The 15,556-nt window shown below is 38.6% G+C and overlaps 1 protein-coding gene across 4 annotated transcripts in view; it reads left to right on the top strand.

Moving 5' to 3' along the window:
* The window catches only part of ACYP2 (acylphosphatase 2), a 199,741-nt gene that overhangs the window by 32,474 nt on the left and 151,711 nt on the right, over positions 1-15,556 (top strand). For 2 of the 4 annotated variants that reach the window (XM_057497207.1, XM_057497208.1), the window contains exon 4: positions 9,275-9,355. The exons of the other annotated variants lie outside the window; for them this stretch is intronic. In XM_057497207.1, the coding sequence (XP_057353190.1) occupies positions 9,275-9,355 (81 nt within the window). The remainder of the gene's footprint in view (positions 1-9,274; positions 9,356-15,556) is intronic. 4 annotated transcript variants of the gene reach the window in all.

Raw genomic sequence — 15,556 nt, 5'->3', positions numbered from 1 at the left:
ACTTATTTAATTTACCTACTACAAAATAAAAGTGATATTTTTTAATGTGCAGAAAAGTTTACATGATTTTTCCAAAAATTCAAGTGTTATAAAATAATATGAATTAAAAGATGGAGGCCTTACTTGTCTGCCTAGTATCATAGTCCTTATGTGTAGGAAAACATGTATATATGTTAAAAATACATATAGTATGATCCTGTCACTGTGAAAAAACAAACCCACACTGACATAGACATATAGTTACATTTACATCATTTACAAACATGGTATCATACTACACATATTGTTCTGCAACGTTAGAAAATTTCACAGTACTGCATATTGTAGATATCTTTTCATGATAGTAGATATTCTTTTAAATCACTACAGAGTGTTCCACTGTATGGATAAGTCATGAATTATTTAATCATGCATCTATTACTGGATATTCAGATCACTGCAATTTTTGCTATTATGAATCTTGTTGCAGTGAACTCCTTTGTGTGTGAGTGTGTACCTTTTTCATTTTTTCTACAATTTTCTGTTTCTTACCTATTATGTGTAGCAGGGACAGTTCTAGGAGCTGGAATTCAGCAGTGAGCCAGAGATAGGTTCAATTTCTTGTGTGGGGAGACCCACAATAAACAAACAGTAAACTGGAGATTTTCAGATAGATATTGCAAAAGGAGTGGTGATTTTCCTACTTTAGATGGGATGGTCAGGGGAGAGCTTTCTATGGAGGAGCCATCTGAGCTGAGAGCTGCATGGCGAAGAAGAGGCTGCCAGTGCCCTGACTCTGGGTGGCAGGAACATCTGCCTGGCACAGGCAATAAGGGTGCACATGTATAGGGAGCCTGAAAACAACAAGAAAACCAACTAAAATTGGCCCACATTTTATTACCACAGTATGTCAGCAATTCTAACCGAAAAAATATTGCTTCCTACTGCCCTACCGCCCTGACACTAACATGAAGTGTGTGCCTATCTCTGTATGTTTGACATGTTGATCCCAGGACATGAGTCAAAGGCTATATGCATTTTAAATTTAAACTTGGTGATTCATCTTTAGGTATAAAAACTATGAAATATTTTTCAAATAAATACTGAATAAACTAAGGATTTGCGGATGAGGAACTTTTGTTCTGTGTACTTTTCTAAGTACATAGTTGTATGGAGTTAGGTAATTCAAGTGAATCAAGCCAATTATAAAAAATTAAGAAACAGAAGTGAATCAAATCACCCATAAACCTGCTGTTCAAAAACAAAAAACACATAATATTTTGATTTATGATAGAACTGTTTCTATCTCCCTTTTGCTGGGATGCTAAAGTCAAGTTCCTTTGCTTTTTTTTTTTTTGTAATTTTATTTTGATATTGTTAAGGTACAATTACTTGAACATTATGGTTACTAGACTCCCCCTGTTATCAAGTTCCCCCCACATACCCCATTACAGTCACTGTCCATCAGCGTAGTAAGATGCTATAGAATCACTACTTGTCTTCTCTGTATATACTGCCTTTCCCGTGTCCCCCACACACATTATGTGTGCTAATCATAATGCCCCGTTTTCCCTCTTATCCCTTGCTTCCCACCCATCCTCCCCAGTCCCTTTCCCTTTGGTAACTGTTAGTTCATTCTTGGGATCTGTGAGTCTGCTGCTGTTTTGTTCCTTCCGTTTTTGCTTTGTTCTTATACTCCACAGAGGAGTGAAATCATTTGGTACTTGTCTTTTTCCACCTGGCTTATTTCACTTAGCATAATACCCTCTAGCTCCATCCATGTTGTTGCAAATGGTAGGATTTTTTTTCTTCTTATGGCTGAATAATATTCCATTGTGTATATGTACCACATCTTCTTTATCCATTCATCTACTGATGGACACTTAGGTTGATTCCATTTCTGGCTATTGTAAATAGTGCTGCAATAAACTTAGGGGTGCATATGTCTTTTTCAAACTGGGATGCTGCATTCTTAGGGTAAATTCCTAGGAGTGGAATTCCTGGGTCAAATGGTATTTCTATTTTGAGTTTTTTGAGGAACCTCCATACTGCTTTCCACAATGGTTGAACTAGTTTACATTCCCACCAGCAGTGTAGGAGGGTTCCCCTTTCTCCACATCCTTGACAGCATTTGTTGTTTGTCTTTTGGATGTTCACCATCCTAACTGGTGTAAGTTCCTTTGATTTTAAAAAATACTAAAAATCAGAGCTGATAGGCTCATTAAAGTTCACTTAATACTTAATCTTAATAAAGTCTAGTGAAACAGCATACCTGGGTGGGTAGTGGAACTTAATTGTACAACTAGGCCTCAAAAATAGTCATAAAGCCAGGCCCTTTGTTGGATTACAACTTTTTGGGATAATTTTTAATAGTTAAAATATTCTATCCCAGTAGTTTTTTTTTCATTTAGCAAATATTTGGTATGTGTCTTGCCATGCCTCTCAGGTAGAGGTACAGGATGGAGACTGGCAGTGCAGCCCTGAGGCTGTCCAGTGGAAGTGAGCCCCCTCCTGCCTGAGGGAGGAGTCCAGGCCTTGCCTTTCTTTATGGTGTTTTCAGCCATTCTCCCTCTCACTGGCCTTTCTGTCTCTCTGTCACACCATGCTCTTCCTCCTAATAAAATGAAAACCACAAGCCCAAAATGGAGTCACTGATGTTAGTTAAGAGCCCACATCAGCAAACCAAATACCTAACATAACTGCAGTTTTAACTCCCCCTACCCCTAGCTGTATGTAACCTTTAACCAGTCAACATGGAATTTCCTGGTCAGTTCTAGGAAACTTACTGATAGACTCTTTCTTTCCCTTTAGGGGAGCAACCTTGCCTAAAACAATGCATTCTTTGTTAATAATTTCCTTTTTTCCCATTCCCTCTCTGCCTTTTAAAACTTTTCCTTTTCTGCATCTTGACAGACCTCCTTTCTTTTTGCTAGATGGGATGCTGCCCAATTCATGAATCATTTTATATAGCCAATTCGATCTTCAAATTTACTTGGTTGAGTTTTTGTTATTTAATACTCCCTTAGGACTTCTGCAGAAGCTCCTCCCTCTGCCTGGAATGGATTCCTGTTTTTATCTCCAAGCTTCACCAATTGCAGCACACTCCCCCCAGGACTCCCCCCATGCTGTGCGTCAGTCCTTTCCTTAGCACAGCTGTTATGCATTACTTGCTTACTATCCCCCAGGGCCACCCTGAGAGAGTGCTTTCAGCTGTAAGCAACAGAAAACCTGATATAGAAGTGGCTCAAACAAGTGGGGATTTGTTCTTGTCAGATATAAAGGATGCTTGAGGTCAGTGTAGGTTGCATTTGGTTGGCTGATCTCATTGTCAGGACCTGAGTCTGTAGGAGTCTCTTGTCTTTTCCCTCATGGTTGCAGAATGATTGCCCAGCTTCTGGTATCATACCTACATTCAAGTCCAGAGGACAGGATGGTTCAGAGTCTGCTCCCTTTCATCTGGAAAGCAAACTATCCCAGAAGCCTGCAGCACTCTTCCATGTGCGTGCCATAGTCATCTCTAGCTGTAATCGTTTTCTCCGACCACTGGTAAGGAAGGGTAGTGCTTTGTGTCCTTTTATGTGATGGTTAATCAGTCCAACCACAGGAAGAGATGGAGAGGTTCGGGAAAAGACAAGTTTGTTATCCTCACAGGTCCTCTAGACAAAAGGCATGGCATGCCACTCAGGGTCACAAGAGACAACATCTGGGTAACAGGAGAGAGCAAGGGGATGGTATAGGCCAAAGTTATTACAAAGGTTTCCATAGGAAGCGCAAGGTTGGGCAGGGTGAACAGTTTAGGACTGGCTAGTTTGAATGATTCTGGAGGGCTTTGGGCTATAGTTGCCTGGGTCTGGCCCTGGGATGTCTGAAGGAGAGGAATATTGCCTCCTGGGATGCATAGGATTGATGGAGGAGGTAGGGCTGCAGATTGGTAGTTTGCATATGGAAGGCATACTCAGGGTTATTTCTAAGAATTGGCTAGTCCCTAGGAGAGGCAGTCTCTCCCAAGCCAGAAAAGATCTTTAAGATGTCAAAACATCATAATGTACAGAAAGTAAAAAAATACAACACAGTGAGGGAGGTAATTCAGTTGAAGAAGGTGGTAACTAAGACAGGTGCTGGGCTTACTGTTCAACATTCCTCGTGGCTCCCTAAGGGGAGGGACTGTCTGTCTGGTTCTTCCTTGAATTCCCAATGCCTAGCACAGTACCTGGCACAGAATAAATGGTAATACGTGTCAGAAAGAGAAGGTGGAATAAGGACATTCCAGGAGAAAGGAATATCAGATATAAATGCACAGAAGTGAAAGGGTCTCCTTTGTGTGAGGACAAGTGACGATCATAGGCAAATGACAGGGAGTATTGGAAACTGAGGGTGGAAAGGTAGTTTGGGGTCAAAATGAAAAGCCTCACATGTCATGTGTGTCCTTTCCTCTGTCAGCACTGGGGAGTCACTGTGAAGTTTCAGGCCAGGGAGTGACACAATAGGATTTGTGGATTAGGATATTAACTGCTGGTACTGTGGGTTAGCAACTGGGGGCAGACTGGAATCAGGGAGACTAGTTAATGATATCCTACTGTGGTTTCATAAGTAGAGTAAGCACAGTTTGGGGTATTTGGAAAATGTTAATGTGAATTGATCATCTAGAACAGTGATTCTTAGTGTGACCCTGGACAAGGAACATGTGCAACTTCTCAGAAAGGCAAATTCTTGGGCCCATACTGACTCAGAAGCCCTGGGGGTGGGCCCACCAATCTGTTTTCACGACCCTCCAGATGACTCTGAAGTACCTAAAGCTCCAGAACCACTAACTAGACCAATAGACACTTGGGGTGGGCAAGAGCTTGGCAATCGTCTGATCAGGTGCAACCAGTCTGCATATTAGAATCACCTGGGGAGCTTTTTCCATGGCAACTAGGTTAGGCCCCACTGCAGAACTAAATCAGAGTCTGGGAGTGGGACCCAGGCATCAATTTATTTCTATTGCTCCCAGGTGACTGCTATGTGCAGTCAGGGCTGAGAACCACTGATCTTGCCTAACCCCTATTAATGAGAAAACCCAGGGCTGGAAGATGAGTTGCTCCAGGTCATATAGCGAATTCAGGTAAGAATCAAAATTTTAAGTTGTCTCTTCCATGACAAACATTATCCTGAATTCTCAGTAATTTGCCGTAAGAAAATGGCTTTTAAGTCATTCCCAGTGACAAATATTAGAAGAAATACAATTGCCAAATTTTAGAAGAAATTACGTTACAGACAGCATTTTAAAAAACTCAGTTATCCTTTAGTTAAAAGTATTTTATACCTTAGACAGTTATCCTTTTTATAAAGATTTTGTAAAAATATAAATTTTCAACATCACATCAACAAAAAGTATAGGTAAGATGTGGGGTAAATAGTCCTTTGTTTTTTGTGTATGTGAGTAATGACTCTTTTTTAAACTCTAGGTGGAGCTCTTTGGTTTATATAGAGTATAATTTTGAGAGTCTTTGTTTTCAAAATGGAGCTATTTGGGATTTTTTTAAAACAAAATTTGTAATAAGTATTTACAACATTTCTCAGTTCTCCTTTTCTTCTTGTTTTAGAGCCATATAGATAAAAACTCCTATTTTTGTTTCATTGCTTGATCAAAGAATCCAAATCCAGGCCTCAGAGTCATTTGTAAATCCACCTTAAATCTATATTGTTATCTCACAGTGTTTAATGAACAGGATATGTTTCCCATGGTTATTGTTTCTGATAAGTCTCAATGTTGAAACAGAATTTCTGTAAGATGGGTTCCCTTAATATGTTGGTAGAGAAAGACCTTGTGGATGACATAGCTGTTGCTATGTAATTTCTTCAGCTATTTTTATACCATGTGTACAAAGGAATGTTAACAGCTACCTTCCCATAACATAAATGAAACATTTTGCTGCCACTTCTTTTCCTCTTCCTCCTTTACCAGCACAGTGTTCTCCCTTTCACTGAGAGTGCACTGGAAGCAGAATTCCTTTAACATGCAGCATGTGTTTTTTGGTGGTGTGAGCCAGTGGTTGTGGTTCCTGGACAGCAGTTTCAGGTAATACCTAAAAACATAGGTATTACTTGGAAGTTCGTTAGAAAGGCAGGTTTTTAGAAATTTAGGTGCCAGCCCAGACCTGCTGAATCAGAAATCCTGGGGGCAGGGTCCAGCATTCTGTGTTGAGCCACTAGTACAAGCTACATTGAAAGGATAAAAATCCAATACTCATTAGCACCCACATCAAAAAGCTCCTGTGCAGTCAGCTAGGTGTATTTGAGGGATGTCCAGAGCTTTTAAAATCACCTAGGGACTTTGTTAAAAGGCAGAATTCTCACTCCATAAGTTTGAGGTAGAGACTGATACTCTGCATTTCTAACAAGCTCCCAAAGGATGCAGATTTTCTTGTCCATTTTGAGTAGGGAGGCTGTTGACCAGCCAAATAGCATGTGTTAAGATTATACCCATGACTACATAGGAGAGTTATCTATGATTCATGAGTATTTGCTTTTTGGTTTAGTATGTCTAAAGTCAATGAGTTTTTCCTTTCCAGTCACAGTGGCAAGAGACAGTTTCTGGAATATAGTGTTCTCTTGTGTAGTTTAAGCTGACTCACCCTTACTAAGTGCTACAAGAGGGTATCATTTGCTAGGATATGTCTCTGCGACCCTTTGTTCCAGTCAGCAGTGGACACACTTGAGGATTGCATGATTTTTTCATTGTGCAACTAGTTAATTTATGGCATGTTGAAACTAAAGAGAAAATCCTCTAGTTTGGTGGTGTTTTCAGACAAAAAGGAGTGGTTTGCAAATGTTTGGAATCATTCATTGAGTGCTCCATATTTATTGACCACCTGCCATGTGAAGCATTATGCTAGGCACTTTGCCTTTAAAACACAGTAACTTAATACTCCAAAACAAACTCATATGACCCTCTATTCTGAGAAATTCACAGCTTTACATTCCAGTTTAGTTATCCAGCAAATTAGAGCCTGATGCATTAATCCGGCCATGCCTCACTGTTGTTATCTGGGTGCAGTCTCAATTACTGACACCATGCTGTCTGGTCAGCCAGCCAAGGAGACCAAGCTGTGTCTATGCCACCTGGCTATGGTATTGCACACCCAGAGGGCTGTGTAAAGCCTCAGATACATAAGCTGAGGCATTGCTACTGCCTGTATTCTTTAGGCAAGCATTCATTCCACAAGCATAGATGAAGTATCTACTAGATCATGCAGAGTGTAGGGAACTGTGGCTACAAAGATGAGTAATATAGTCCCTGTTTTCAAAGACTTGAGAGGAGATGGATTAATAAACAGAATATACAAGAATATACAGGATGGGAAGATTTTATCCAGAAGGGTCTTAAGAGCTGTGTAAAGGACTTTATCCTTCTCGGAAACTGAGACCCTCCTTTTTCCTTTGTCACCATCTATATGCCAGGCAACATCCATTCTGATACTGTGACATTTTATTATTGCTTAAGTCATGGCCCCATATCCAGTTAGGCTGACACTTCAGTCCTTGTGAAATCTGCCAAACACAGGACCAATAATCTCTGTGTGGGTTAGTCTAAGGACCTTATTTGGACACCGAACAGTTCTCACCTCACTAACAAGATGGTTAGGCTACCTTACTACTCATCTTGAAGTTTTCCCATAATGTGGAAACATCAGGATTCTTCAGCAGTTTGACTTTGTACCACCTTTCATATCACCACCTTTCCCACTTCCTATTTTTGCATTTAAAAGCCCAGCCCCCAATAATGCTCATCTGATGAAACTGACAGATGCAGCTCACAGGCAGGGAGGGCAGCAGCCCCTCTTGATAAGGGATCCTTTTTAACAAAATGCTTCAAAGAGTTCTATTTAATCTAGCCACAACTAAAGCTAGATGAAATCCTTAGTTCCTTCCTCTTTACTGCTTCTGTTGACCCCGTCCTTGGGCTTCCAGCTCTTTCTGAACAAAATAATTCATCTAATGTATCACCACTCATTTCTCCATCACTCCTTGTTATATTTAGTCAAAACATTTTTGGATCTTGCCTCAGTTATCTAACATGTTAGTTATCCCTCCCAGCTTATCAACTGAGAAATTGGATAAATATTCTTTCTCTGTCATTGCCTGTATAATTAATGACAGTATTGAACAGACAGGGCTCAGCATGATTTAGAAACTTCTCTCCTCTTTCACATATACAGACATACTTGTAAAGATGTGATGATGTACATATTTTAGGTGTATACTATAAAATTTTCCAAATGCATGAAAAAAAGAATAGCATAATAAACATCTACATCTTGATTTCACAGTTATAGTTTTTTCTATATTTCTGTCCCAAATATAGACCTTTTTTTTTTTTTCTGATTTGGACAAACCCAGTTGTAAAAGACATTTGAGGTACTGTTGGGGCACAAGAGAATATGGCCTGGGCATTAAACAATATTAAGGAATTGGTGCTAAATTTTTAGGTGTAAATTTGTAGTTAACCATATATCGTGGTTATGTCAGAAAATGTTCTTTGTTTTCATAGGTGTATTCTGAAGTATTTGAAGCATTTTTTAAAGCTATATAACAGGAACTTTGCCTGTTAGCTCCATCAAAGCCTCTGTGTCAAATATGCTACACTAGAATGTCCAATCATGGGAGAAAGCAATGTGAATAGTGAATTAGGATCCATAAAAAGTAGTTGGGTATTACCAAGGGAAGCATTATTAATATAATTTTATATACATTTTTATGATAATATTTAGACAGGTGTAGTGAAGTCAATTATTTTATGTCCTCTGTTATTTTAAAATACATAAATGGTAATCATTGAATTGAACTAAGAAACTCAATGAATTTAATAAAGAGGAAGAGCTGTGAAAATGAAATCAAAGTATCTCTTGTGCAAATGTAAAATGGATGATAAAACACTAGTACTGTAGAGGATGATTATTATAGATAACACATTAAGTGTAGTCTGGCTCTGTCTATAACTTTTAGAAATAAACTTTCAAGCACTGCCATTTTCTGGGGAGCTGAGGATGACAAAGGCAAATTGGTATTGCGTATGTTCGCCTAAATGGCAGATGAAATGGTAACTAAGTGAAACACTGGTCCGATGAGTCAAAGCTTTATTTTTGGCATCCACCAGTTACCATTCCTTTAATCTTTCTGGGATTTGTAAAACTTGATTTTGCTGCCTGAAGAGCCAGTTAGGAATGTTACATAATTTTTTTATCTAAACCATTTTAGATGCTATTCTTTCATGAGTATATTATGCTCATCCCTTCTTTTCCTCCCAATTTAGAAGCTGTCTAGCAGAGGTAACCTTTTCTCTACAGCGTCCATCTACAATTCAAGCAGTGAATCTTCTAGGGCCACTTAACAGGTACAGTGCCATTTGTGCCAATTCTGAGTGGCCACTCTGTGTTTGAGTCCCTGTATGGTACTCTTCTCTACTTTGTTGGGTCTGCCTAACTTTTACTTATTTCTGTGACGTTTTGGGGCATGCTCATGAGCGCCCTCCCCTCCTCTTCCTATGTCTTTCAGTGCTGGGAGTGGAGGTGCAGGAAGCTGAGCACATTGGCTTTTGAGTCTCATGGGTTGATCAGTAATCCCCATTTCCTCCTGGCCTGCCTTCATGTCTGCTTCAAGTCCTAAAAATGGACCACTTCAGTCTTATAAAACTACTTAGGAGAGCTATAAAAATAAAGATACTAGAGCTCAGTTTTCAGTCACAGGTGTCCTCCCCATACTGAAGACAGCAATTGGAAAAAGAGGGTATTACAGAAGAATGAGTTAACTTTTTTCTAACTACTGTTTTAATTTCTGATACCGAATTTGCACAAATTAAGTAAATTTATCTGGCAGAAATGATTATTTTCACAAACTTAGCAGACTATCTTGGTGTCATTTGTGGTTCTGTAGGAATTACAACGTGTTACCGGTTATAAATACATTATTAACCTGTTTGAGAGCTGCCCTGGCAATTCCTTGGTTCATGAAGGTCAGTTTTCACTACTGGAAGAATTACAAACAAAATTAATTGGGGAGTTTAATTTTATTTCATATAAGAGCTTTTTTTTCAGCCTTTAAGCTAGTGATTCTAAAAATTTTGGACTGAAAAATTTAATAATAGAGTTAGTAGATCTAAGCTTCTTTGGAAGTTATCCTTGTCAGCTCTATTTTTGGTTTCTTAGGAAACAAGTTAAACACAGATTTTTAGACCTTAATACATTTCTAATTACATTTCTTTCTCTTTTGAGAGGTTTGTTTTTCTTTTAAGAGATATTGAGTTCTTTGCCTGTACTAATAGGGATATTGGTTTTAAAAATTCATATTCCCTCCAACCATAGTCATTAAAAATATATATAAATGCTTCCAAAGAAAAGCCAAGTGTGTTAAGTAAAGCCTATGAAATTGGAGTTGTTTAGTGTGACCACATACTTTTATTTGTGAACATATTTATGCAAGTGAAGTGATGGCCTGGGTTGAATTTCCTTCATTTGTGGAAATCATCAAACATGCAACAGTGTGTATAACCTGTAACATTGAGTGGGTGTGGAGACAAAGTTAGTTTCCACACCTGGAGGAGGAGCAGAATGAAAATGAGTGGAGAGGGGAGGGGAGGGGAGATGGGAGCAATGGAGCAGTTATCTCACAGCCCCTATGCCTACAGTTTGTAGCTCATGGACCATGCACGTTGGTCCATGGTTTACATGTTACCTTCACTGTTTTCCACCCAGTTACTCATGTCTTTCTCAGATACTTTAGAATGAAAAGTAGGAGGAAAGGGGAATTTTGCAGATTCATTTCCTACTCTTCTGTGAGTATAAACCAAGGGAAATGGTATAAACTTTCAACCTGTCTATCCTTTTGAGGCTGTCTCTCTTCCATTGACCAAGTGGCTATTAATGACTCTTCAGCTGCTGTCACCAAGTTCCAGGGAAATTCTTACTGTCCCTGACAACCTGTAGAGGCATGGGGAGTATATGTACTTTTCCATCACTCTCCTAGCAGTGTACAGATTACCAAACAATAACTCTTTTTTCCTTTTTTTTTTTCACTGTGAATTTACTGATTATGAAACTAATACATATTATGATACAGATTGCCATTTGTCTCCTAACATCCAACTGTTCCCTCTTTCTTTAGTAACAGAAGCCTGGAATTTAAGTTATATATATGGCCCCCTGGCATAAAGATCATATTTCTCAGTCTCTTTGAAGTTAATGTGGCCGTAGAAATAAATCTGGCCAATGAGATGTGAATGAAAACTAGTGTGTGTAGTGTTTGGGTTATGCCCTCCACCACTGCCTTTTTCCCCTGTCCCTACTGGAATGTGAATGTGAAGACAGGAGCTGGAGCAGCCATCTTGGACCATGAGATGGAAGCCATATGTTGAAGGTGGTAGAGCAATAAGATAAAAGGACCAGCTATCCCTGATGGCTGTTGAGCTGCTTGTCTAGACATATACAGGACAGAGAAATCAGTTCCACTCATTTAAGCCACTATTTAAGTCTCTCTGCTTCAGCATCTGAATTGTTCTATATCTTAACTAATGCAATTTTTTTGGTACATTTGGAACAACAGAAAAATATTTTTTAAAAAATAGCAGAAAAACTTCAGCTGTCATTCTGTCAACCAGTCAGCCATGGTTAACTAACATCTTGGTGTATGTTGTGGTGTGCCTCTTGGACACTCCTTCAGGGTGCTGTGCTCAGTCACACAGTGGTGAGAGTGTTGGCTGGTAACGCCCTATCCAGACCTTGTCCTTGGCCTCACGGGACAGCCCACATTCAGTCACAATTGAACTGCTGAGGGAGCAGCAAAGCCTGGCTGCTTTGCCTCTATTGGGACAATCTGAAGGACCATCCCAGCTCTGAGCCCCAGGTAGAAACGGCCAAAGCCTCTGTTGCAACTGCATTACAGTTCAGCCTTTCCCTCTGCCCGTCCTGCTTCCCTTCGCACTCATAGCACCGTTCCCAAGAGCACTCCACAACAAACTTCTGCATGCCAATTTCAGTCTAGTTACCAGACTCTGACCTATGACATAAATATATTTGCAAAATTGAAATTATACTGTAATACTGTGTGGCAGTCTGTTTTTATCACTAAATATTGTGCTCGGTATTCCTTATCTGTCCCTCCAGATGGAGACTCCACCCTCCATCTAGCTGTGTTCTGAAAGGCTCACCTCTGTGGAATCCGTCCATGGGCTCCCTTGCCCTCTGCCTTCCATGTGGGTTCTGCCAGTGGAAGGCACTGATAGGAGATGAAATGGCGGGAGGACATGAAGGCTTGGGTGTTTAGTCCCCAGGCCCCTCCTTGTCAGGCTCTGGGTTGGGAGAATCATAATTTCTCTACCTAAGTCCACAGCTCCTGCTTGGAGGCCCTCTTTTACAGCTACAGGTAGTACTGTGTTATGCTCAGGCAATTTTATTTTTCTTCATGCTGTGGTGCCCACGGTCCTGCTCAGGCAATTTTATAATGACAAACTAAATGTATTTTTCAAGATGTCTGGCTGACTGTACTCTACAGCTACTACAGAATAAAGCAAGGCTAAGGCCCAAACCCACAACTTAAGGGCCTTAGTTCTTTGCTCTTAAAACCAGATTGAGCTGCCAGGTGGAAATAACACTTTAATTTGAATCTGAGATTTTTTTCTGTTTTTTTGGGCCGGGCTTTGGATCTGGATCCTGGATGACAGACTCGGTGACCCTTTTATATTCTTTGTGTGCTTGTTATTCTAGAAAAAAATACAAAGCATGTAGTGAAAAGGATTTGAAAGAAAATACAGTTTGATCATCATGTACCTTGCATAAGAATAATACCAAATTAAAGACAATGAGAGTAGGGTTTTAATCAAGAAATATGAGACTGGAACAAAGTAACCATGAGCTCTTGAATTCTGGGCTGCTAGATCTCTTCATTACTAGGTGACCCTGTTTAAGTTCTTTACTTAGGTTAACCTTCCTCTAGGTTACAAAAAACATTTGAGTCCATTCATTCATCTATTCAGTGCATTCAATAAGTATTTATTGAGCACCTGCTATGTTCTAAGCATTAGGATATAGCTGTAAACAAGCTGGATAAATTACCCACTTACACAGCACTAACATCTCTCAAGCGAGTCAGATAATTGCTGAGTAAACAAATAAGCAAGATAATCGTGAATTGTGACAAGTCCTATAAGGAAATAAATAGGATGGTGAAAGAATAACTTGAGACAGGGCACTTTAGATTGAATGGTCAGGAATAAATACAAACCTCATTGTATTTGTTATGGAAGTTAGCATGCTAGAATGAAGTGAGGGAGTCGATTTGAAGCCTGGCTTCGTGACCTTGTGCAAATTTCTTCAGCCTCTCTGAACACCTTGATAGCCTGAACATAGATAAGAATGCCTATGACTTATAGTAGTTGCAGAATTAAATCAGAAAATTTTTAGTACGGTAAGCATTATTTTTTGCCAGCCACAGTAAAAATGAATTTCCTTGTAAACCTCTTAAAATTATATATAATCTGAATTCTATAATACCCATTTTCCAGTGACCTAACTTCAGGAAACTGTTCTGTAGATCTTTGAATCAATTTAATTCATCAAATATTTACTGAGTACTTACTATGAGCCAGTCTACAGTGATACATAATAGTGAATGACCATCCCTGCTTGTCAGAGTTCACATTCGTGACCTTATTCGGCTGGAACTCACAGAGCCATTTCTTGCCACTGGGTCTCCTGAGTAGTAGTAAAAACTCTTTACCCTATTGGTAGGAACATTTTATTTTTTGTTGTTGTTGTGAAATAAACGTTCAAAAAATATATATGAAACATAAGCTATGAATCTTAAAATCTGATGAACCATCTTGCAAGACCCTAAATGTTTATTCTACTTCTATTATAAATTCTATTCCCCCACTAAAAATAAAAAAAGAAACAAAAAATCTAAAATGAAATGTATGACCACCATTTGGTATCTGAATGGCCTTGCTTCTAGACTGTCTTGGAGTTGGAGAAGTAGAGCAGGGATTCAGCCATGCAAAGTGACATGACCGGCAGCCACACTGAATTTAGAGTATTTTATTTATTCAGTTGGTAAGAAACAATTGAATTTTTTTTCCCCCTTGGTTTATCATTTGTGTGTAGTGGCAGTGCCCAAATTGGTGCAGACCTAGTTTCCCCAAAACTTGCCAGGGAGAACTGGCCATAGAGTTCTGGAAAGACCTTGTATGGGAAGGATAAAAATATTTATATCAAGCCAACACCAAAATACTATTTAATGATGAAATGCTAAGGCAAATCCAAGTCAAGTTACAAACAAGATAGGGGATACTTGGGGTCATCGCTGTTGAACCTGCTTTGGGAGTTTGAGGTAATACAATAAGAAAAGCATAAATAAATAAATATGTAAAGCAGGAGACAGCATTATTTGCATTTTATACATTGTCCACCTAGAACATGCAGAAAAACAATTAGAACGAATAAGAGTTTCATAAGAGAGAAGATACAAAATGAATTTGCAAAATTAATTATCTACCTTAGGTTCCAATGTGATGGACTTAATTATGTTAACTGCCAGCATATTTTCTTCAGCTCACCCCTTCTCCATTCCGTGTGCCCCTGCTGGCCCTCAGACACAGGGAAGGGATGAGATGCTGCTGGTTTGATTATGGCACCACATTCTCAGTGTACTGTGGTTCATCTGGGGGATGAGCATGTGATCCAAGCGGGACTAATACGAAGCACTGACAGGAAGGAGCCTTCTTCTAGGCTGCTGGGCTGGGGTATGACTGGACTGTCAGGACCCATCCTACCTTGACAACAACATTTGATTCTGGCATCCAGCCATGCATAGGCCAGTAAAACTTAGGAGCAGGTCCTCTCCTAGTTGTTGCTGGGTCTGGGTAAGAGCAAAAATAGAGGCCATAGATTAATATGTTGTTTTAAATTAAGCTGTTAAAAAAATGTTCTAGTCCCCTACCTTGATAAATAAACCTTACAGTACAACAAAATAAAAAATGTAAATCAAAATTGTAAAGCTATGGCTGTAAGTTGGTAAAATATAAACATTATTAGTAAAATATAATTTTAATTGGCACAATATTAAAAATATAAAAATAATTATGCAAACTTGGGTATTCTTATGTTGGAACAGAATTTTAGATGAGCAGTAATATAAAATAATACATGAGTCATAATTTATTTTATAAAATATATTTTCCTTTCAGCAAAATCACTAATATTACAATCAAGATATTCACTTAATTTTTATTTTATTCACAGTAATGGTTTAAAATATTTAAAAATTAATTATTTTCAAAATGTACCCAATTTGAATATATTTCAAAACATAAAGCAGTTGCAAAAATTTGAAAGATTAAACATTCTGTTATTTTCCAAAAATGTTATTTATGCTCTAAAATATTTAAAATTATTAATATTTAAAGATGAAATATAAATTATAATTAATGAATATTAAAAGATTTTTAAAAATTATTTAAATAAACCTGAAGATTTAACATTTAATCTTTTGAAAATATTTAATCTTGTTACATTTTCCTGAATATAAAACTATTGTTAATTAGGAG

The sequence above is a fragment of the Manis pentadactyla genome, chromosome 2 (assembly GCF_030020395.1).
Source record: "Manis pentadactyla isolate mManPen7 chromosome 2, mManPen7.hap1, whole genome shotgun sequence".
In the NCBI taxonomy this organism is placed as follows: domain Eukaryota; kingdom Metazoa; phylum Chordata; class Mammalia; order Pholidota; family Manidae; genus Manis; species Manis pentadactyla.
The sequence above is the reverse complement of the archived record's forward strand: the minus strand, read 5'-3'. Positions and strand labels throughout refer to the sequence as shown.